The sequence below is a fragment of the Symphodus melops genome (assembly GCF_947650265.1).
Source record: "Symphodus melops genome assembly, chromosome: 16".
In the NCBI taxonomy this organism is placed as follows: domain Eukaryota; kingdom Metazoa; phylum Chordata; class Actinopteri; order Labriformes; family Labridae; genus Symphodus; species Symphodus melops.
Window position 1 is genome coordinate 9,051,972 of NC_136706.1, and position 25,566 is coordinate 9,077,537.

Below are 25,566 nucleotides of genomic sequence, written 5' to 3' on the forward strand. Positions count from 1 at the left end.
AAATGTGGCAATAAATGTAGTGAAATTAAACTTTTTTTCAAGCTTTGTTCTGAACAACCAGACTTCTGAATGTAGCCAAGAGGATGTCAGTGAGTCATTCTTTTCACCCCCCGGGACTACATTCAAGCTTTCTCATCTTTGGCGTCCATTCTTTCTATGTCTCTCTTTCTTTCTTTCTCCCTTGTTCAACAGCTGTGGAGCAGGGTGAGGGTCAAGGGAATCGCACACACACACATACACACACACACCCATACACATACACACACACACACACACACATAAAACAGAAGGACGTGCTACTGTTAGGCTTGAATGCAGCTGAGGGTGTGGACTCGCAGGGCTGGATTTTCCCATGCCGATAGTTAACTGCTGGCTGAGAGGAGACCTCCACTGCCCTTTGGATCCCTCCCCTGGCCCCTGGCCCCTAGCCCAGAGGCTGTGTCCTCTCCCCCTGCTGGGACACTCAATGGACTGTGTGTGCGTGTGTAGTGTGTGTATGTAGAGTGTGTTAATGGACAATCTCAGGAGGGGTTCTGTTATTCAGTCATCAGCCATTCAGCCACCAGCTTTAACATTGCAGGCCGCCAGCTCCTCGCCCAGGGCAAGTCATCTGTCTTTAGAAGCAAACTTTCTCTCCACATGAAAAACCTCATTTTTATTTTCCAAATAAATCTATTTGTATTTTTTTTAAGTCAGTGTCTTGGTAAATATATATTTCTGCCACTTTTCCTCCCCCCTCCTGTGTTTCAGGCTCACAAAAACACTGTTTGCCTTCCTTCTTCCGTCCTTTGCCTGCATCCATCCCGTCCCAGAGTTTGTGTAGGACAACTCCTGCTGAGGGAGTTGAAAGCATTCCTCTGCCTCCCCTCCCCTGTCATCATAGCTCATTTAATAACCATCCCAATAAAGTCAACAACATACAGCCCCGCCTTTTCCACCGTAGCCCCCCCAACCCCTCGCCCTCAGGTCTGATGAATGGCACCATCAGGCAATGCCAGCTGCCCCGGAGGTGAGCAGTCTGCACCTGCCGGGCAGCCAGGCCACCAAGCTGGGGGGAAGGAAGTGGAGCAGAGAAGAGAGAGGCAGGGGCAAGGCCGGCATGCCAGAACTCACACTAAGGCAAAGATTGGACAGAAAAAAAAAAAATAGTGGAAATATGGAGAAACATGGGGAGGGCCCGGCAAAGCAGAGGGGTGCAGGATGCACGAACAAACAGGGGGCCAGTCCGGGTGCCAGTGACACAGTGGGCTTTTGGATACACTCACAACATGTTTTTGCACACTGCTGGCTCATGAATTTCCATGTTAACAACAGTTGCTACATATTTTAACGAGCGCTTTATTATATTTCTCACAACTAAAAGCCAAAAAAAAAAGGAATTTATTCATAAAAACATTTACATTTCTAAACCACGATTTGCATCTATTATACAAAACGAAAAGCTTTTAAATTAATCTCGGAAGTAACCGAGGAGTGTATTGAACACGTATAATTATAGGTGCACAAATGACATTGTGTACGGTGTTTTATTGCATTTTGAGGTTTGTGTGTTGCATAAGACAGATCCGAGATATTGAGGGTATGACGTGCAATAAGGCCCCGCAGTGCGATTACTTAACTGTACAAACAAACACTGAACATGCGCGAATATGCATTAATCTTCAAGGCCATGCTCATGCATTCAAAGTAGGTTGATAATTAAAGTGAGCTTCGCATGGCCGTACAGTACAAACATGTGCGAGTGACGATTACTCCACGGCTGCCTCTTTAGCATCGAATCTAAAACTATTCGGAAACATCATGAACTTTGATTATTAGCCGAGCAGAGCTGTTTCCATACTTCCTGTTATAATTCAAGACTTTGCAGCATATGCGATCCCCTCCCATCTGCTAACCTGCCAAATAGCAAGTCATGCCTGCTATTCATTACACGGCAGTCTCCCTGTGCTGCTTGTAGAGCTGCTGCCAGCCTTGGGTCTGTTTTGCCGACACAAAAAGATGGTAAATTGGTTGAAGCTACAAATATGGCCAAGAGGAATGTTCAGAAGGAGGAAAAAGCAGAAGCTGAATGTTTCCTTGTCACACATTTATCTTAAATCGGAAGAGAAAGACAATCAGGATGAGGTTGTTTCACAGGGATTGTGCGTCAAGCCTGCAGAAGACATATGGCTGAGGCAGGGGGAAAAATTACACTATCAAAATTCAAAACTGTATTTTTCTTAATCTAAGCTTCGAGAGTGAGACTGGCTAAGATTTACTCAAGGATATTTTGCCCGCTAGAGTCTTCAGACTACAGCTACGTTTGATTTGCTGCGGAGTTGCTGTTATATTCCCAAGCAGCCGCTGGGTTAGCTGCTTCCCTACCTGTTAAAACAAATCTTTCATCTCCTTCCAGCTCACTTTCTGTCTCTTTACGTTCCCATCCCTCATCACTAGGGAAATCTTTATTTTCGTATCCAAGCAAACATTTTTATAAATGCAAACAGGCTCTCTGAAGACAGCTTCAGAGGCGAGGACCTGCCCCGCTACCTGAGAGCGCAAAGCAGCAGCAGAAGAAGCACGTCTGTTCCTGGCTCTGGCCCTCAGAGTAAGCACAGCTGTGTTGAATATTTCCCTCACTCGTCAGTTCATTTGAGGGTGATCTGAGCCCGGTTAGCCCCCAGGACATAGAGCGGTAAACAGGCCTGACTATCAAAGCAAACCACCACAGTCAGAAAGATTGGAATATGAAGCTCTGACCACTCGAGCTGGGGATGCAGGCGGGCAGGCGGGCTGCAGCTGCAGCTCAAAAACTCTCTGACGGCTTCTGACCTGATCAGGTGCTTTAAGGCTGAGAAAACAAAATGGCCTTTACTAAGTTCATCTACTGTTTAAATTACTGCGATGCCTCTCCATTAAAAAGATTTAACCATGAGTGAGATACGCTTTTTTAAGATTTGGGTTGAAATGGTCTTTAGGTGCAGAAAGTAATTAATATTTCATGTGCACTGAAAAAGAAATAAAAAAATATATAACGATCAAAAATCTGTAGCAGTTGCAAACACGTCCAAAACTTCAACCAATGTCGTTATGCGGTAAGCTCCCCCATGCACGCATGAGCCCAAACTCTAAGCATGAGCTGAAATCCGCTTCTGGACCAACAGTGCTTGTGAGTGCTCGTAAGGGTGGCAGACTTGGGTTGGACTTGAACCGGAGTCCCAGTGCGGATCAAATCTGGGAATTTGTCTGGTAAATGAAGAGAGGTGCGAGACCACTTCCTGAGCACTACCTGGGTGCCCTTGAGCAAGGCACCTGACACCCCCCCATCGGAACTATCAGTGAACATCCGTCTGCTGTGATTGGATGGGCCAGAAAAGAAGCATGAAGGAAGTTCAATACTTTATTGTACAATGGACCGGACCACTACCAAACGGACTCCTATCGTATCATTATAGGTAGAATTTATCTATCGTGCCAAAATTGAAACAGTTCATTGGGGTACAACTCTTAATGTGTCTCCGCTCATTCACACAAGTTTATTCTATAAGAAAAAGTCAAACAGCTGCTTTAATAGCCCAGCAGCAACGTGGCAAAGCAAAAGAGGAAGCACGCAGCAAGGCACCAAAGCGTCCATACTATAACTGCCCACATCCTTAGCTCGAGCCATCACCTAAACATATACTCGTGCTCCAGGGGAAATGACTGGATGCATTTAGCTCCACTCATCACAGAGTACCATTCATCTTCAGGAAATAGCATGCTCTATGAGGAGTGTTTAACTGAAGAGCGTCAGAGGAGACAAGTTAATGTCCTGACCGCTAGAAGACGGTGGAAACTAAAACCTCTGTCCTGTTTTACGTTAATCTCTTCCATGAATCCACATCTCTGTAAGTATCTCCATTAGGTTAACTGGTGTGTGATTGAGAAGCACAAAACCCTGGGTCAGTGTCATCCTTGCGCGCTAATATTATCTCATTAAAGAAAGCAGAAGGCCACGGCCCTGGGGACAGGTCTTCACCTCTTGTCAAATTGTGTCAGCCTCTATAAATGTCTCTCTTCTGCACACAGGGCAGCATAATTTGGCTGCAGTATCGAAGCACTAATGCTAATTAATGCTAACAGATCTATCATAGCCCATCCAGAGTAAACAAAGATTAGGTTCATAGACTTTCCCCCCCCCTCTGTCTAAAACACATCTGGAAACATGATTTGTCAATCGCAATCAGAGTCAATCCTTTTCACGAGTAACGCGTTTGAGGAACACACATGTTTGATATAACCTCCCGCCTTTGCATGCTGTTGAAAAGTAAGGAGAAAAAAAATGGCACGGAAACACTGAGTTCATGTATTTCTTTCACACACAGCTGGCCGTGTTTTGCCGAGTATGTCACCGAAATTAGCAATGATGTCAACGATGGATGTCCCCACCAGCAGGCCGTATACTTCAGAGCCTTCTTTCAAACCTTCATGTGGAATGGACTTTTATTTTATAGACTGCCTGTTCTACCGCAGTCATTGTGACACTGGATTCATTTAAAAAAAAAAAAAAAAAAAAAAAGACCCTTAAGGGTTGAAATCCCTTTCATGTTTGAAGAATGGCAAGAGGGGAAGAAGAAATAAAAGGGCATATTTTACAGGATAGAATGAAGAAAAAAAAAAGGATGAGGGGGTACTTAAGAAATCCACTGTTTTATGTCTCCTTCTATCCTTGACCGATCCGCTCCTCAATGCTCGGCTCAATATCCTTTAATTTCTCTGGTGTTTAGAGTGTCATTTCTACAGGGGACTAATGAAGATCTGAGTGTCTATTGGTGCTGCAGAGAATATGCAGAATACTGGTCTCTGAGCTTTTCTGCTGCTTCCAGCTTTGGCTCAATTACCTGAACAACTTTATCCTCTTCCTTCTCTAGTTTTTGTCGGCCGTTTCTTTTTGAATGTGCGCAAACAGGCTACAAAAAAAGAAAAGAGTGAAGAGAGACAGTGACAGAGAGACAAAGACTGTGTGTGTGTGTGTGTGTGTGTGTGTGTGTGTGTGTTCACCGTGAGCTCCTCAGAGGTAGGTTGAGGGCTGTGAAAGGCCACATTGTTGATGTCAAGGCCATTCAGCATCAAAGGCCGGATTCAGGTTAGGAGTTGAGTCTCTCTCTCTCTCTCTCTCTCGTTCTCTCTCTCTCTCTCTCTCTCACAAACACTCTTCTTCTCAGCCCCCTGAAGACCCCAAAAAACATCATGGTTTACTGTTCCTGCTCACAGCCAAAGAACAATATTTGGAATCGACATGTAAACTCAGAGTGAGGTCAAGGGGGCGTGCAGTAACACGGTTCAGTGTGTGTGAGAGCGAGAAGGAGAAGTATTAGTATTATTCTTCGTTCCCTTGACTCCTTCGTACGGAAATATCTACCGTGGGTCAAAAGTATCATTCATGACTGATAGGCTGTCTCAGGTAATGGCAGAGAAATATTCTAAAGCACAGGGAAAAATAAGTTGTTTGGGAATATTAATGATGAGAAATGATAACACAAAGCAAAACTAGTATCGGAAAAATTCTAAATATATGGAAGTTCTGACTCCTTTATAAGAGCTTTAATTACACTAAGCAAACTGTATTATATTAATGGCTTCTGTTTGTGCATGTTCATGTTTCTAACAGTGGATGGGGTATTATATTAGTGCGCCAGTTATTAAAAGTTAGACTCCAGAAGCTGCACTACGGTGTCAGGATGAGATTTAACAAGCTTTAATAACAAGCTCTAATAAGCTTAATTAGGAATCCATGCGATCCCCATGGAAACGCATCAACCCCACAGAACCCGGCTCAGGGTCTGAGCGGCTTTCAATTGGATTACTGCGGCTAATGTCACTGAGACACAACAGGAAAAACAAACACAGGGAAGCATGCAAGGAAGGGATGAGACGGGATGAATTTAAAAAAAAAAATTAAAAAAAAACTTAATGATGGACGGAGGAGAAGCACCTTTGGCAGGGGAGGGATACCTGCTGAGGGAGCGGTGGGTGGAGGAGGGATAAACAGTAGAACCAGTAGGATTAGTGTTGCTCACAGATTTGGCTTGTGCACAGGCGACACAGAAGGAGGAATCCTTGCCTCCACACCTTTTTGTCACTCCGGTGACAATTAGGCTTCCAAACCTTATTGACTCCTTGCATGCTTAACATTAACATTTACACTTGAACAGTTAAATAGATTAGTTTTGGATCTGGGACTCATTTCTGAATGACTGGAACACTCAAGTCTAAAATATTCTGTTGAAATCATTAGAACTGGCCTGGAAAAAGGATGCGCAGTTTCAGCAATGAATGAATGCAAAGTTTAACAAATGTCCCACATTTTCATCAAACAGTTTACTTAGCTTAGTCTTTTTTAGTTTATCTCTTGGAGCTATTTTTTTTGTTGTATTGTATCTCTGTTTGTTTCCTTTTATTTATCTTGGTGTATATTTTATTTTGAGTATTGGGATTAGTTTAGTTTGTCTTTGTATTGCAGTTTCTTATTTATAAGTGAATAAAAGATTAATGGACAGCCAAACATCTGCTTGAACTTCTTATTCTTGATCAAACAAAGCTGTTGAAGCCCAGCAAAGAGCGCTGTGGTTTCCTTAAGGATGCAGTCTACTCCCTTCCCCACCTTTAAATATTCCAGTATTTACTAATAGGACAGCTGGAAAGAAAGAGGAAATGTGACAGGAGGGAGGAAAATATGCATCAACGGTCTGGGGCAGGGAGTCGGACCTGCGGTCAATGTGTTGAGGTCTTTCGACTCTGCATATGGGGACGCCTGATCACAGACACACATTTCACCCTTTTCAAGAAAGTGTACAAAAATGAATATAATGTATGAGCAACATGTAGCAAATGTAGTGAGGTGAACAAAAGTTCCATAAAGGGCCTCGTATGAAGAGAAACCACTGAAATACTGTGTGTAATTTTGGTGCAAATCGCAGTAGTTGTTGGAAATACGTTTTTCTGCATTTGCTTTAATCGACTGAAAATGTCCTCTCCATTGATGCGACATTCTGAGGCTGACTTCACTTCTTTCCCCTCCTTCCGTCACTGCAGGATCAGTTTGCCTGGCAGTGACCACACGGAGGCAGTTCGACAATGACGGAGTGACCTTTCAGATAAGCATGATGGAGCAGCCCATCCCGGCTCTTCCTTGTGATGTGCACACACACTGACACACACAGACAAAAGTGCACATAGCAGTGTGGTATATCTGATGACCTACTCTCCCACATGTCCTCCCTTGAGGGATTTTTTTTTTCTTTTTTTTTCACATAAACGAGTAGTCCCCATCTCAAGCGAAGGATCATGGAGGTGTCACCTGGCATGGAGGGTATCACTGCACCCTGGATGCTGGGAATATGGTGGTGGTGGGGGGGTGGTGACCTCAGTGGTTATATTAAGGTCGCCGAGGTCTCTCGGACAACACAGTGCATCTATACATGCTCAGCCCTGAGCAGTGCTACGCAGGGAGGTCATCTTTCACCATCTATCTGCTGGATTCTCCCATGCCTGTAGCAAGTCCCCTTCATGGTCTTGCTATATATAGTTCCCCCCCTCGCTTCCCAGGATCCTTTGTGATGATGTCCTGCTGCTGTGGAAAGAGTCTGTGGCTCATCATTATAAATCAGCCTGTTAGAGGGGGATAAAATTTTAAAGAGCTTCTGCCTGGGATTCAAACTGAAGTCTCCATTAGTGAGGCCACAGCGAATGGTTGCTTGCATGGCAACAAACAGCAAATCAACACAACAGGGCCTTTAATCATTCTCCCGACCCCTTTTGTTCTCCTCCACACACCCCTACCTCACCCCTCACCCACTCTGCTCTGGAGGACCTGCGATAAAGTCATGCAAAAGTCACAGGTATGTTTGTGATGCGTCATTTGGTCAAATAAATGTCTTAACGTATACATGTCCGAGCTTCTGCATGGTGTGCAAATACGCCACAGAGATATACGTTTCTAACCTTGTGGACTGTAGGTCTACGTAGGTCAAGTGAGATCATTAGGGAGGAGAGAAGGAGCGAGTAAGCTTGCCTCATAACGCCGGGGTGTCTTAGAAAGGGGGCAGGACTCCACTAACAAACACGCACGAGCAGAAAAACACAGCATGAGTGCCCAGAAAGTCCCTGATTAAAGGCAAAGAGGCAGAAAGAGAGGCCGACGTCGGAGCTGTAGAAACAAAAGAAGATTCGGCTAAATATAACAATTTCAGAGCACACACACACACACACACACACACAGAAGGACTATGATTTCACTTTATGTCAGCCTTGCGGGAGAGTGGGGCCGAACAACTCCCCTCATCATCCTCTCTTCCCTATTGCTCTGTTCTTGGCCCCCTCTGCACACCCTCCGGGGGGCGAGCGAAGGCGGCGATTAACGACAACAGGGAGAGTGTGTTTAAGTGTGTGTAAGGCCTGATCGTTAGAGCGGCCAACTTGTGTAATACAATTACAGAGGCTGCAGAGAAACTGCTAATGTGCACGCAGGCAGCTCCGTCATATGGATCAGGTATTGAGTTTTCTATGCTTAATTCACTTTCCAGCGCACACACACGGGTGCATTAGTTAGATTAGAGGAGTGGGAGGAGGGGAGGGGCTCGGTCTACCGCCGAGACGGGCAGATTTGTTTAGTGGTGGCTGTCAATTACAACCCTGACCCTTGCACTAAATGGCTACTCATCCAATGGAAAGACAGGGAGGTAGACAAAAGCCAGACGTGATTGGTAAAGACACGACCATTTGCTGCAGAAGATAACAAGTGGCATGTTGTGGAGTAAACAATGGTGGAAACACTGCGCTTAATGCTGCGCCAATAAAACAGAGTGCTGGGGCCTGAAAAGGCAAATGTGACCATCAGTAAGATTAGTGAGGCGATGTTATCACTTGAATGCTGCGGTAATGGGACACTACAAGGCCAGTGGTGGATCGGTACTTAAAAATATGAAATGGCAAACAAATGATTGGATTTTCTCTCTTGAAAAGTCGTATGCAATTGAAGAGACTGATTGTGGACGCAATCACTTGAACATTACTTACCCCCTTTTGCTTTTTATGGATTACTTTGTGCAACATGAAAGCGATGTCGTGATTTGTTTATACTCAGCAGTCAAACAGACGGGCATTCCTATAGTGAATTACTTTCCAATATGTTGAAGTTATTTCATGTTTAACATTTAAACAAAAAAAGAATGCAGCAGCCTTAACGGATTTGTTAGTGCTCGTTTGACTCACAGCATCATTACTTCATGACTCCTCATGGTGGCACTTGTGACATTAATGTGGGTAATGTTGCAGGAAGTGGAATGACAGCAGGTAAGAAGAAGTAGAAAGAAATCTGTGACAAGGCATCAGTGATAAAAGGGGAATCAGACACTACATTAAGGTGAATAAATGCATTAATCCTACACTTACCATTTTTACTGTTTCACTGTCAAAATCTATTTTAATCAGATATTGTGATGTATGACTATTGTAAGATTGTGTTGCAATGGACCAATTACGACAGAATCAATGCAGCTTATTGGCCTCAGTGTAACGTTTCTTCATAAAGACTTCATCTGGATTTGAACTTTATATCTATTACTAAACTTGTGGTGGAAAATTATACACAAGACAGAAAGAGTTGCAATGTATTTGATGATGCATTTAGTATTCTGACTATTAAACTAATTTATAATCACAGTGCTTTCAGGGTGTTTTCAAATTGTCAAATGCAGAAAGTCTGAAATGCCGTGGATCGAACGGGATCAAATAGAGGCCCAGCTGCAGAAAACCTCCAGTATTTCTACTTTCTTCCTTCATCACTTACAAATAGCTGAAGTGTGTGTGTGTGTGTGTGGGGGGGGGGTCTCTGCTTTGCTTACTTTAGTTATTGCTGGAGCATAAATACTATAGATTTCTTCTTACATAAATGTATCTAGGTGCCCAGAATCATTACGGTTGTTTTCTGCTCAAGCTGGAGCCACTCACCTCCAGAGGACGGGACTCACAGGAAGAAAGAGTCATAATTCTAGTTAGAGAATCATTATAACTCTCTTCCAGAGATGGTAAATAAATTAAATCTCACAGCAGCTCTTTTTCCTCCAGTAGCTTAATGGGAAGCGGGGGGTGGGGGTGGGTTGGGGGGTGCAATTTCCACAGTAAACACCTCCCTCCCATGTAAACACATAAAATCACAACAAGATGGCCAGCGAGGCTCAGCTCGTAATCGCATCAGTGAAGTGAGATGAGTGAGTTTTAGGAGCTGGAGAGCATTATTGCTGTTTGCCGCTGATTGAATTAAAACGTCTGCTTCACTCCCGAGAGACCACCCAGATTTAAAGCATGTAGTTTGTCTGGATGTAACAGGGGGCACTCCGCAACAAATACTTTTGTAAGCCTTTACAAAAAAAACACTCTTTGTAGGATTTGACAATGTGTTTCTCTCCATCTGACACCCTGCTTCTTCTAACAGAGAGAGCCAAAGGGGAAGACGAATAGAAGATGAAGAATACAGTTGGATGTGACAGGCAGAGTGGAAAACCTTTAGCAACTAAAAGATATCAGACAACTACATCCCCTCGATGTGACACATCCATCAAAGGCCTGATCACTTTTCTCCACCCACTCATCGAGGCTGCATTACGTTCCCGTTTGTCAGAGCGGCTTTGACCAAGCCGTGTGACTCCATGGCCGACTTCAAACAGAAACGCGAGTTAGCGATGACCGCTGACACTACTTGGAGTTGACATGCCCCGTTGAAATTCTTTTGACTGTAAACTGCATTCTGTCAAGTTCTTATTAAAACAAACTCAAACCAAAATGGAAGCTACAACGTAAATGTTCCAGCTCTAGTTTCTCATGCCTTTACTTTCAACTTCAATCACTGAAGAGGCAAAAAGAAAAATGGCAGCCAAAACCAAAACCAGGTTGCGCTGGTATCTGGTGCTTCCACAGAAATCCAACACAATAAGGCTCAGATTACCACAACAAATCGCACTAGAATGGAAAAACTCATACGTGTTAGTTGGTCATGCCCAATCCTTTCAACATTTTTAGCATTGTTACCAGATTTTTGCCTCTTTTCCATGAACACAAAGCCACACAATGAAGCCCAGAATATCTATGGTTTAATGTGCCAGAATCCTGGATGCCGTTAGCTTATTCAGCCTGTGGTTGAAAGACTTGCAGCTTAGAAGTAGCTACATTATCTCAACCTTGTTCTATTCCTTGTCTTCGCCACTGCTTCCCCTCCTCCTTTCCTTCAGCTGCTATTATTGCTTTTGCGGTTGGGCTAAATAAAATATTTGGCATGGAGAAACAGCAATAGCAAAATGTCATTAGCCGAAAGCTAGTAAGAGGGAAGATTTGTACAAACAAAAATACAGCTTTCTAACTGTGAAGGAATGTTTGCATGAAGATTTAAACGAGCAGATACTGAAGGAAACTGATGAGGTATGATTTACCAGCTCCTTCCTTTAAACAACAGAGGTTACCTCCCACTCCCCTGCTTTTACCTGAGGGATCAGCTTACCTCGCGTCAGCCTTTAACAAACCATGGGAACCCCTATGCATGGTGTGTCACCACTGAATTATCGGTTTCCGCTGCACATGCTCCAGCATATCTGCAGCAGGCCATTATGGTGTATCAGTTTACGGTTAGTGTGCTGACTCTGGTGCAGCTGGTGTACTGTATGGGATCATAGTTTAGAGAGGGCTGGAATTAGAGAAACAAGCCTGTCATCTTACTAAGCCCGGTCATTTTTTCCAAATGGAGATCTCATTTCTCCGTCAGCTTGACTTGAAAAAAAGCAGAACAACAACCGAAGCTTTCATTGAGCACAGCTCCCCGTAAAAACACATGGGTAGGTAACCATGATCCGAAGTAAGGCTCAGAGCTTATTGTGGCTCCTTTCTAAAATGTAAGCTAAACTAGCCATTAAACATTTCTTAATTGGTTTCAACGGTGGATGCAGAAATCGCAGACATTTTCCAAAACTTTTTTTCCCCAAGATACCAGTACAGATACTATTACCAAGAACTATCTTGAATACTTCAATTAAATGGTATATACTAGCTGGCTGGATATCAATGACTGCTAACAATTTGTTAACTTAAGTTTTAGTATCAGGACAATGCTTTCACATACATACTCTCTGATAAATGATACAGCATTTTAAAGGCCATATAGGCTGATGCCAATCGTCATATACGTATCAGAAGAACCTAGTTGATGTGTGCAGAAATACTGTATAATACATGTAATGGTAAAAGTCTCAATCCGTATTGAGGATTTTAATGCCTGAATCCATTTGGGAGCCTGTGATTGTTAAAGAGCAAACATGAGTTGTGTTTACTGTGAGAATTTCAAGGGAGAGTGCTCATCTGTATACAAAAGGGCCAATTCAGACATTTGACCTGGTTTAGAGGGGGAAAAACTCCTGCGTCCTTTTTCTCTCCCTCTCTTTTTGCATTTCAGAGCAATTGACACAACAACATCCATTATTCACCTTCTGCCTACTGTTTGCTTTGCTCCTTGAAAGGGGCGAATGCACAGCTGGAAGTTCTCCTCCGCTGCCAATCCCTTGCACAACTTGCAGATTTGCATTTGTGTACAGTGCATAATTCCTGAAGTATTAAAGTAAGCACTCTTTCAGATGAGATGCATGCATGTTCTACAGGAATATTGTGAGTGCTGGGGCAGCTAAACCAGACTTTGTTTAATCCTTTCATGTTGGAACATCATGTAGGACAAGCTGGGAGTGACACTTTGAGCTCATTAATAATTCTGACATTTACAGCAGTGAACTTTCAGAGCTGCACAGACTGTCATCATCATCCTCTTCTCCCTAGTATTCATTAACTGAAGAATACATACAAATCAAAGACAGCACGGCCTCGTATTCTCCACATGGAACCCCCTAATTTGGAAGATTTTTTTTTTTACGTTTTTGGTTCCCTGACAGATTCCTGAAGAAGAAAAAGAAGAAGAAAGTACAGTTTGTCTTCTCTGGCACGCACACAAATTGAGGCAGCCCCGACAGCGTGCTTTACATGTAAGGAGTCATAAAGTAACCCTTCACCGTGGGGCTTCTGTCTGGGCCCCATTTAAATGAGACCCATTGAGCTTGCCCCAGTTAAACACTGTCTGCCAGTAACTTAGGTCACCGGGGACTGATCATGGAGATATGGCACACACAGGCTCACAAACACACGCTGTACAAACACTGGAAAGTGCTGACACCCAACTGCAATCTCGGGTTGCAGAACCATTACAGGAGTCACAGTAACAAAGCCCAAAATGAAGAAAAAAGAGGTCATGCAGTAGTTTGTTTGGAGGGCGTTTAGTGGTTATGAGGTGGAGCTTGGTTGCTCTGAAACTGTGCTGTACAAACCTTGTGACTGCATCGTTTTTAGATTACTTCAAGCATTGATTTCTGCATTGTTTTTTCCATGTATTTTTATGATGCCCCCCCCAGCTTTTAATGAAAGACTTCGCAAACATTATTCTGGTAGCACTTCATTCACTATCAGCACCTCTTAAGTAGACATATATGCACACTTTTGTTCCTTTGGGCTAGAGCTTAGCTAACTGTTCACCACGATTTAACCATTTTTGAGCTAAGCTCTTCTTTCAGACCAGAGTGCACGAGGACATCAAATGTTTTCCAAAAATGTTAATGAATTCAACAATATTTGCCGGGACTTGAAAAGAGTAAATTCACAAAAAACAGACAAAACCCACCATTTATCACTAACCTTCGAAAGTCAAGCACGGTCTGAGTAGCTTCTTTTTAAAACATCCCTGGCTTTTAGCACACGCTTTGACTTTTCTCATTTAAAGGGAGTGCGTGTAAGGTGGGAGGGGGCTGGGGGGTAAAGGGGATTAATCTTACAGTGCATACAGATTGTGAAGCTTTAATTTAGCACCTCATTTAACTCAGTAAAAACAGCAACTTTACAGGCTGGCATTCTGACACACATTTAATTCTGCCCTCTGGTAATGGTCTGCTCTGTTTAAAAGTCTGTTTGGCAGCTCTGTAGATAACAGATGGAAGAAAAATGAGGGGAATTATGAGAAAGATTGATTTCCTGGGGATGAATGGTCTGGTGTTCACACAGATTTATCTGAAACAGACTTTGTCGGACTCAGTTATTATTGAATAAATACACACACACGCACACACACACACACACACACACACGCGCAAAGACGCACACTTTGCCACCATATGCAGACAAACAAGTACTCGCACACACAAAGACACATATACACACCACTACGCTCTTTCAGATGGCGAAGAAAACAGAAGCAGACTGAATTATGTGAGTCAGAAAAAAAAATATTGCAGGAGGTGATAAGAGGTGAAATAGTCCAGATCGTCAAGGACAAAAGTATGACGTTTTATTCAGAAGAATATCACCTTTCAATCCAGTTCTAACGGAATAGAAAGCCTAGAATAAAATAACATATCTGTATTTTCATTGTACAATTGTACACCGAAATTATTTGCTTCACCTTAAAGTGCGCACAGCTAAAAAGACAAAAAAGAGGAATATAAAAAAGTAACTGATGAAGGTAAGATGGGCTTTGTTAGGTAGCAGTTATTTACAGATCGAAGTGCAGCAGCGTAGTAAAATATGAATTGAAAAAAAAATGAACACTTGTACAGAATGAAGTAAACTACTGCAGAAATGTAAAATATAAACAAACTCAATGAATGCATTGATGGAAATAATTATTTCCAGCAAAGTAGGAAAAAAAAGTAGTGCTGCAGAATAATGTGTCTTTGCTCATGAACTTCCTCTAATGTCTTGTAAAAATACATTTCTTCAGAAGAACAAGAACAAGCATTGTCCTTTAAGGCGTCCCAAGAACATCTCTAAGGAGCCGTAATGTAAACCAGAGGCTGTAACTTCTCTTGTGGCATCTCAAAGCAGACACAGGAATGGTGAGGGGGGGGGGGTCCAGTTTAAAAGAGGGAGACCGGGGCGGATAAAGTCCCTCATTTGAGGCCCATAAAAAACAAGAAGGCACAAACATTTATCTGTGGCAAGGCTTTCATCGGATGCTTTAAGAGCGGAGAAATAACAGAGAGCAAGACGCTGATAAAGTGGAGACAGGAAATGGGGAGCGTGGGTCTGCTGCTCTCATGTTTCAGCCCCGTCTAGTGGTCCCATGCCTGCCCTCCCACCCCACCCCTCTCCCTATACCCCGGTCTCTGTTCTGCTGACATACATAGACCACAACACTCCCCAACCAGTCATTAGTGCAGCGTCTGGAAACCGCCAGCCCTCTTCAAGATGCAGAGATGTGACACATTCAACGACAAAATAAAGCAAAAGCTTCAATCTGCAGGTACATAACATGTCTATACGGATGAGTACACCTGAGGGTTGGACAAAATATATACACCAGCTTGGCAAATGACTTATTACAGGTAAATACTATTCTTCAAGAGGGCTTTATATGTATTTGCTCTCGTCCAATTCCACTCGTGAGGCTTCGGCTCTTCGCACAAGACGGGGCAAAGCCAGGATTAAGGGTTTAGCTTTGTCAATCAGAGTCAGAACAGAGGGGGAGATGGCAGCTGTATTTTCATTCTAGAGAGCAGGGTTGGATATCCATGGAGACGTGAACATTCAGGTGATTGCCAAAGCCTCTCAGGCTGTACGTGTGACTCAGGTGTTATGAGTCACCATTGATATTATCTCACTCATTATCGCCTCAGTGGTACGTTGGCCTTTCTCATCAGCCCTGAACATAGCCTGGCGTTAACATCAAAAGATGCCCACACTGTGTACGGAACAAGGGATTGAAAAAGCACCTTGAGTTGATGAACTTCTGCTCCCAGATGATCCATGCAATAATGCCCTCATTAAATGAACTGCTCTGTATGCTTTACCTGGAGTTTTATATATATATATATATATATATATATACATACATACAAAAACAGTAATCGTCTCTTTGTTTAATTTCTATGCTCTGTCGTTGTTGATCAGAAAACAAATTGCCATTAATATATCTATGATGGGCCTTTGTCTGATCTTGCTCTAGTAGGTGGGACCAAGTAGCTCTGTTACCCCATTACTGCATGTTTAAGCGAGCAGCATGCTACACGTTCTCTAAATTAAAAAAAAAAAAAAAAAAATTACCAGCATTCCCAATTCTAAAAAAGCCTGGACAAATGACGATGCACCTTTCAAGTATTTAAGCCAAGATAGCCACTGCTGGGCATAACTTCATCTCAAGGCAGCTCACGTGAAACTTTTGCCAACATTTTATCTTTCAGCAAGAAAAGCAAACTTTTAGACCAGCACTCAATTTCTTGGGGAATTTAGAGGTATAGCTCCCTAACTCTGACCGGTGCTGCCTCTTGGCCCCATGCAGCAACTAAGCCAAGCCAGGATTATGACACACCTGCATTCAGGGCATATTTGGCCTAAATTTTCAACTAATACTGTCTGAGTTCCCCTCCTTTTGCTTTGCTTTGCCATGCGAGGACTGTGAATGTAATACAGTAGTTAGTTACCATGGCGGTTCAACGCTCCATGCTGGGCCAGGGAACAAACACTGTAAGAGGGCATTTGGGAAATAACAGTGTTCCCACTGACTCGACCTTTTACTGCTCATCAGCACTTTGAGCTTTTATAGTGTCTGTGTGCATACATAAGAGTAGCAGCATTCCTCCCTCAAATCTCCAGCAACAGTCTTCTTTTTTTTTTTTGCAGCCTAGCCCTTTGCAGGTAGAACAGCATGTATGGCAACAGTGCAGGACATTTTTTGGCTGTGTCTATGGACGGGTTATGATCAGCAAACTAAATAACAAACACGGAGACAAGCGGATAATGATGAGTGTGAGAAAACATAAAATCATTATGGGAAGCAAAGGAATCAAAGTTTGTTGAAACTGCAACATTTTTGTTCCACATACTTCTATTTACCTGTCTTTAAAATGTCCTTGACTTCTTTCTGGTTAAAACCACAAAAATGCAGAGGGACATTAGTGGTCGAGCAACGGGTGGGCGCGGAGTGGGGGGGAGGGGGGGTGCATGAAGCCAAATTAAAGGGCAGGAGTGGAGTGTGTACTTATAGTCACTCATGATGCTCTCTGTCAGCCACGCTGCTTATAATGGCATGAGAAGGGCCACTTAACTGGTAATCACTTTTCTCTCTCTCTCTCTCTACCCCTATGGCTCTGTCCTCCTCTCTAGCACCCCCCACCCCCCCCCCCAAATTCCTGACTTTCAGCTCTGATCGCTAATCATAAATGAACTGTAGATCAAGAGCAGGGACAGTGGTCCACACCCCCATTCCCCCCCTTTGGCTGAGATCCTGTAATCACAGTGCTCTCGGAGGCCAACAAGCCTTTGAATGAGAAATGACTGTACCTCTAATGCATCTGAACTTTGAAGAGCCAATTTCTGGCAGAGGGGCTATCACAGGTGGGAAATCAGGTCAGCACTACCACCATCATCATCATCTTTCCTACGATCATAATGCCCCCGTATCTCATCCAGCGGAATAATTGAAAGTGCAACCTCTTAAACAATTATTTCATTTCCTGTCCAAAGCCCCAAAAACCTGAAACTTGCCTCAATATGTCAGAATAATTTACGCCCTTGGATGCACTTTGACTCACCCTGCATGCACAAAAAAACTCATCTTAACACACATACTATCTAGGTGGTGCAGTATACGTGGTTTGGACACATAGGTCACCCATTCTGGCACAGACCTGCCCATCGAGTGCTGCTACTTGTGCCGGTCTCTGCTAATGGACTGCTAATAGAAGTGAATGTTGCACTGCGAAGCTCCCCCTGTAGTTGAGAGTGTCACACAGGGTGATTAATGACACACTCTTCTCTCCTCCTCAGTGCAGTCCTGTCCTCACTGCCTCAATATCTTGCTCTCATTCTTTTCTTTCTCGCTCCTTACTTTTACCTCCAGCTCCCCCCCTCCTCTCCAATCCAATCAAAGTTCACTTCTTTTGTGTCCTTGTGATCCCCCCCCCCACCCCCACCCCCCCTTCTCTTGTCTTTTCTTGTCTTTTCCTGTCTGTTTCTCTGCAAGAAGGGGACGTGATCGTGATGACACGGGAATCCAAAATCAATATTACACCACGCAGCTGTCAAGTTTATTTGCAAAGCTCTAGTTTAAAATGGCTTCAGATTGCCTCAAATATGAGCTAAACAAATAAAATAAAAAGAGTCGAGGAAGCCTTCAGCAGAAACCTCATTAGGAAAAAAGCTTTTGGGTTTACTTTACTGGAGGACAAAGGGAAGGTTGAATAAACACTAATACTACTTGGGAGAACCTCTTAGATCTGTTGCATGAGCTCAGGCACCAACACATCAGATGCATTGAGGTCATGGGGTCATATTCACTGGGATGTTTTGAGGAGATTGTGTGTTTAATGACTTGTGGAAGAATTCATGTGATGTTGCAATGCATATAGTAGGCAAAGAAGGCTTAAAAGGCAGATATTAGTATAATTGTCTGACAATTATTTAAAGGATTTTAGGGCTAATTCTGTTTAATTAGCTTCAAATATGACAGAGATTTTTAAGTAATATGCAGTCAGAGTGGGGGAGGCTCTAAAGCAGCAATTGAAGTTTTCTAAAGGGGAGAAAAAAATTAAACAGATTAAATGAATGAAAGGGGGAATTGTTTTGGAAAGTAAGAAACCAAAGCAATGACATCATTCAAAAGGTTTTAACGTGACTTTATACACTTCTAATGTAGCTGAGGATACACCACTGAGCATTTCGTATAAAATCCTGGAAAAAATGATGGGACAGAATATTCACCAGCACAACATAAGTTGTCGTGTGGTAAATGACTGCAGCCCCTAAAATAACTGCGTGTCTATTTTTTTGCCTTTACAACAATAGTATCTGCCGTCAAGTAAGAACAGGGGAGCAAACTCAGCAGCCACTTTTCACAGTAATTATCACTTACTACCACACTCCTTCTGAGGCTCGACTAGCGACCAGCATGCACCTCTGACCCCGCTCAGCACTGTGCACACCGTTTACTGTGTCTTCTGCCTTCACCTGCACACAGGGGAGTGTGTTACTCACTGTAACCACATTTGCTTTGATAACATTTGCTTAATGGGAAGTTCATCATGATGGATGCTAAGATAAAAAGCCACTATAAGAGATGATTTACAAGAATTGCTCCTTACTCACAATGCTCTCATTGTGCATACAGGCCCTGTTTATAGAATGACCGCACCGGCTGTAATGTTAGTGGGCCCCCTCGAGGAGAAAGCTGTCAGGCCACAGGGAAGTCAGTTTGAATAATAATGATAGAAAAAACAGTCACTTTTTCTCTGCCTTTTTAAAGCAGTGCTCTGATAGAAAAAAATAGAATACTTTTAAATCCATACATAATAAAGGTCCTTCTGAACTTTTCCCACCATAAACTCAGTGCACACATCATTATAAAGTGGTGAGGTGGCAAAGACATGGAAAGGGAGTGAGAGGGAGACGTAAGAGAAGACTGATGGAAAAACTGAACCAATTACAGGCAGGCCGAACACAGGCATACATTATATTAATGATAATATCACACTTTATTAAAGGCTAACAATGATTTAGCTTGGTGTTTCCTGTCATGTATTTGACATATTCTTGCTCATTGAGAAGAGTGTCTTTGAGCTGTAATCAATGTCTCAATATGTTTGAGGTTCAGATATTCTCCTCAATCCCATCCCCTTTTTTCAACATCTTCTACCTGAAGCAGATTCAACCTTTTGAGTCCTTTGAGGTTTCTCCATGATTCACTGTCCAGCCTGCTTCATTGATAAAATATATTCCACATTTATCAACTTAAAATTAAAGGAATTGTTAAATCTTTACCCCCCCCCCCCCCCCCCCAAAAAAAAAAAAAAAAAAAAAAAAAACATATTCAACACTTTCAACACTCCCTGTTTTTATCACGTATTATTACTATAAGGAAGTATTCCATGAATTCCCATAACCACTTGACATCCTCCATCAACTTTTAAAAACAACATGCAGCGATGGACTCTGCACATTCATACTCTACAGCCCCGCTGCTGTGCTGGAAACACCAGAAGTCCATCTGTTCTTGCGCCGAGGGTTTCCACTCAGGCTACTGTCACAGAGCGCCCAGCAGCTACCTCTCTGGCAGCTCCCAGCTTATATCTGTCTCAACCTGTCTCCTTTGTCAAGAGTTCACCAGGTTAATAAGCGTACACATTTCCCCAGCACTCACTTCTTTCTACCAGCAGAAAAGGGGAGAGAAAGTCCTCAAGCAAAGAGAAAATAAATCAAACTGCAATTGCAAGGAGAAATGTTGCTATATGTAGAGAAATGAGATTCAAATATGTCTTGGAAATGTATGCAGGAAAAACATGGTGTTGGTAGTAAGTGAGCCACTCTAATCACCAGTAGTTTGACTCTTAAGAAGTGACTCTCCAGTGATTTAGAAATGTGTAGAGCTCATCAGTGCCCCAAAAATAGAGAGGCCCATTAATTAGTCTCAAACAATGTTCTCCTGCCGTATCGACTGCTTAATGGACAGAGAAGGACCATGTTCGTATTCCCATCTAGTCAATGACACGGCTTCTCTCCGGGGTTTTGGAACGGGTATTATGTCATCTCACCCTGCCCTTCAGAAACCGGACCCTGCCCTGTGCTGTTTTTTTTTGTCTTCCTTTCTTTCCTCTTCTTCTTGTGCTCATTAACTATGTAGGAGAGCGATGAAGGTCTGGAGCAGCCAGATAAGGTTGCTTGCAGACCCTCATCCCTGTCTCGGTTATGTCCACGGACCTTATAAGCTTATGCTCCTTTTGCATGAGTAGCAAAGCCTGAAACTTTCTTTTAAAAAAAAAAAATCTAAATTTTAGTCCTTTTGAAAGAGCTGCAAACCTACTCATTTCTCCCCCAATCTCCTCACGCAGACAGACCACCTACCGTAATTCCAGAGGCACTTCATGGAATCTGACACACATGCACAAACACATACTGCACACATCCACCCTCACACAGATGGGTTCTCTTTGTTTGACAGACAATCCCACTCAGGAGAGAGCAGATTAAGTAAATGGCTTCAGGTGTTGTGGCATTATCTCAATGCTTTTTCAACAACTGACAGCTACTACTATTTACAGAAAACCTCTTTCAACGGCAGACAAATCTGCTCTATAAGGCTGAAGAAATACTGAAGATTAAGAGTGTAGTCACTGGTAAAACAAATACAGACATATATTAAAAACATGATATTTAAAGATTAAAAAGATAGTCTGTGTTTTGTCAAAAAAAAAAAAGAAAATCACCTCAAACATCACCACTATTTGAAACACAGATGATGAAGTTCTCATGAGTAAATATGAGCAAAGGTCAGGACTATTAAGGAGCTTTAATAACTCCACTTTAATACCAATCATTGTATAAGAGGATGGGCTTTTTTTATTTGAAAGAATAGACATCTTATTTTCTAATTCAACTACTGGTAAACAAGATTATCCAAGTATTAATCACTTTGAGAATTATTTTTCAAGGCAAGCAGCCCAGAAAAAGGGAATGAATGAAACATTAAGCCTTTCATCTGGAAGGTTTTAAGAGTGTGCTTAATGTCCAGATGAAACTAAATTAACAGCAGCAGGGACTGAGCATGAGTCAGAATTTATACTGATTTTTTTTTTTTTAAATAACTGGAAAGAATGGTCTGTTTTATCTACTGTTCGATGATTCAGAGTGGGTTAAATAACAGGAGCTTTGTATTGTGTTTGTCTTTTCTATTTTATTACATCTTTTCAGTGCATGATAATCTTTAAGGATCCGTTGGAGGAGATGTTTAACAACAGCTTAAACATGTGCTCAATTTGGTATGGATGGTTTCTGGGAGCTGTGTTAAGGAAACAGATGTGCTCGTGGGAGTATTTGTTTACAACCGCCAGTTGTGGTTTTCACATGTGAAATAAGCAATTATCAATCTCTTGAATTCAAGTGTGAAGATTTTTGTTATCGTCATATTTGTTAACAGTGTTTTAATTGTTCATATTTAACCCACTTATGGCATCCTTTTTGGCCTACTCCTTTAATAGGCTAGATAGGCTTAATTAGTTCAGTGGCAAAAGCTAGTATAGCTGTATTTTTCAATTATTAACGTGCGCAGCAAAAGTTCAGGAGAATATTTCCACAGTCCACTCCACGCCTGCTGTAGCCTTTAGGACTTTACAGAACTTTTCCCCACGAGCAAAGCTAAGTTCACAGGTCAGGAAGACAATTTTCACTTTACCTTGAGCCACTCCACTTTCCATCAAAAGACAAATCAAAAGCCAGGAGACAGTCAGCATTTCAGAAGATGATCTCGGCGCCCTTCCTCTATCAGCTTGTGCACCCATGATGAGGAGTCAAACTCCGCTCTGAGGCAAGTCAAAGTCACAGAGAAAATGCGCTCAAAACCCACACTGTGTGAGTCTCGTTGTTGTTCGCTGCAGATAAACTATTAGCCCTCGAGAAAAAAAAATAGCACGAGAAAAAATAGGCTTTGCAGGAAATAGATCCAGCAGTGTATTTTTTTTTTTTTGCATTCAAGCAAACTGGGACAATTTATGGAGCAAAAGACGGGTGCATCTCCCTCCGTCAAAAAGAGATGTTGCATTAAAATCTGCGTCCGTTTCCTTCTCGCCTTAAAGGTTCACTTGGTTTGTTCTGAGGTGTCGATCGATGTCTTGATGGCAAATTCATGCTCCGCTTAGTCCCACACACCAAAAAATCAAAGTCCTCCGGTGAGTCCCTCTCTGTGTCTCTGAACCTTTTCACGCGCGCAGGCGAGAATGTGAGAGCCGTGTGTGCGTGCGCCGCGCCTCGCGCTCCACTGACGGGACTGAAACCGTGGGGAAGGAAGGAGCCGTCTCTGCGGGCTACCTTGCTCCTTCAGCCAATCCAAGTGCTCCTGTAAGTGGCAGCGCTGCATCAAAACCTGGCCCGGACAGCAGCGAGGAACGGATGGTGGTCGTCAAATTCAAGATTAAAAAGCCTGGGTTCGGAGTGCATTTCAATCATTGATGTCCAGAATAACTACAGCTCTTTTTGGATGCTTTTTTTCTAAGCGCTCTGTTAATAAAAAAAAATAAAAATAAAAATGATAATATCAACATTTAAAACATGTTTATTCAAGAGGTCACTGTTTGACATTAATTAAAAACACATTTAAGCTTGACCTTTAGAATTCACTCTCAAAATTACATTTTGGCAAGGCTACTATTTCTTTTTTTAACTTTAGCTAGTTGTGGAAGAAATAGGCTACACATGTAAAGTACATTACGTTAAGTTAAATGTAAAAATACAAACTAACATTAAAGTCCCCGCTTTTACTTGCATTCCCAGCTAGCAATTGTATTTTCTAAAAACGAAGGGCCACTTAATTTTCTGACATGGTTTGAGGTTACTTTCTCAGTCATACCACGCTATCTGAAAGTCCATTTCGGTTAAAGTTGACTTGTGAATAGCCTACTTAACATTTGCTAGCATGCAAAGCTTCTATGTGCTAGTTTAGCCCAATTGTCTTGCACATTGCGTTTGTAGCTACATTTGTTCAGACGGCAAGTTTGGATTCTATTTTTTTTCTTCTGGTTATCAGCTTCAGGTGGTGATTTGTCTTTCGAAGTTTGCCCTAAACCAAATATGGCTAAATAATTTATCATTGATATTATCCTTTACAATAGACCTAAACAATAAACAAATGTGGCTGTATTCATAAGATATGTTATTACAAGGGAAAGTTCAAGAAAGTTTACCAAGATATTAAATCAACGGCAAACTACCAGGGTTATTCATTGCTTTGAATTTGTGTAAACCTGTGTAGTCACCCGCTGCTGGCCACTGGGAAGAAAAGAAGATTAAGGCACATTGACATGGCTTTCGTTTCTCAAATAAGAAACATTGAATAATTTATCTTTTGTACTATTGAAACACTGATTCAAACACAGCAAGAAGCCTTATGTAGACAGCATTTTCATTGTCATAGTATAGTACAAGGTAGGCTACAGTTGAATAAAGAACAAGCCCTGAAAAATTATACTTGAGCTGTACAGTATAGGCCTACTGGAGTTAATATACACCCTCCTCAATAACGAACAGCTGCTTCTCTTTCAGGTCACTCTGTGCATTTTGAGCGCATAAATCCTCATTCATTTAACACAGGCACTGCAACAGGACGGCATAATTTATCTGACTGGACCCTGTACTGGCCCTTGTTTCTGCCTCTCTAATTGTTATTTAGAAGTTGTAATAGCGTGTCAAAAACCTGATCAATAAGGATTTCAGCCTAACAGACATAGAACTGAACACACAAACACACATAGACATTTGCTCTTACACACACACTTTTAGCATTTTCTGTGGGAAACGTGTTTCAGTGATTTCGATAAAAGGCTGAGGGGTAATTACATATGCATGACAGATGTCAACGCAATGCCCCTGATGCTTGGTGATTAATATGAAATATGAGCTTGACACTATCACTGCATTGAAAATGAAATGAAATAGCTTTAAAAATATGAATATAATTTAAAAGCACGATATTTTCCTCGCATCCATCACCAATATTTGTATGTAAGATGAGTTCACTAGCCAGCTGTCATGGTGCTGGCATATTAATTTCAGGTATTGCCGGAAATTACTTTTATACCTAACTCAAATTCTTGCAGGTTTGTATTGGTACCTTTAGTTTAGGTTCCTAAATATATTGTTCAGCCTTCATAATATATTTAATGAGCTCCTTTCGCAATTTAGTGGATGCATGGATTCAACAAGGTGCTGTAAACGTTCCTCAGGGAGGATTTGTCCATGCTGACTCCATAGTGATGCATTCACTGTGCTATCAACACATTCCAAAGGAGCTCTGTTCGGTTGAGATATGAAGGCTGAACAAACTGAGGGAAGAAAACTGGGGTCACTGTCATGTTGCAAGCAATCTCGAAGCAATGTGTGCCAGTGGAATGGCACAGATCTTGCTGCATGTAGCTATTTGAATAAAGCATTTACATCATGAAGGCCACATGCTGACCCTGACACAAGCATGTCATATGGTGCTATATTTTTCTGATCCTCAGTCTTACAGATGTGTCCATGGCTCACATAGCCTCATTTTCTTGTTCTTTGCCGAGTGGAGAGGAAAGCAACAAGGCCCTTTGCTGCTGCAGCCCATCCAATCCAAGGTTAAATGATGTGTGATTTCTGAAATGTCCTTCTTCACACTGCTGTTGTACTGAGCTGTCATTTATTTGCGGCCTATTAAGTCGGACAAGTTTTGCTGTGCTCCTCTGACTTCTCTCACAAGCCACTAAGGACTCAGAGGATGACATCCTGAGGTGTCGGTCTGCGTAAATGGTCACGTCCTTTCCCTCGTTTCTGTTTCGTTTTCTTTCAAAATGTTCAATTTAGCAGAAACACGGTTAAATCATCTTTAAACTAACTCACCGTAAATACTTATACTTAGGCTCGTTATCAGCATTTGCATATACACTTCAAATGAAAAATACAAACAGAAGAAAACAAATAAGATTTAAACCTCAATATAATAAAGAATACAATTTCTAATAA

At 42.2% G+C, this 25,566-nt stretch overlaps 1 protein-coding gene across 2 annotated transcripts in view; it reads right to left on the reverse strand.

Moving 5' to 3' along the window:
• The window catches only part of unc5cb (unc-5 netrin receptor Cb), a 110,076-nt gene extending 87,024 nt beyond the window's left edge, over window positions 1-23,052 (reverse strand). For both annotated transcript variants that reach the window (XM_079364366.1, XM_079364365.1), the window contains exon 1: window positions 22,256-23,052. In XM_079364366.1, coding sequence (XP_079220492.1) covers window positions 22,256-22,361 — 106 coding nt within the window. In that variant the 5' untranslated portion in view covers window positions 22,362-23,052. The remainder of the gene's footprint in view (window positions 1-22,255) is intronic.
• Between the last annotated feature and the right edge of the window lie 2,514 nt (window positions 23,053-25,566).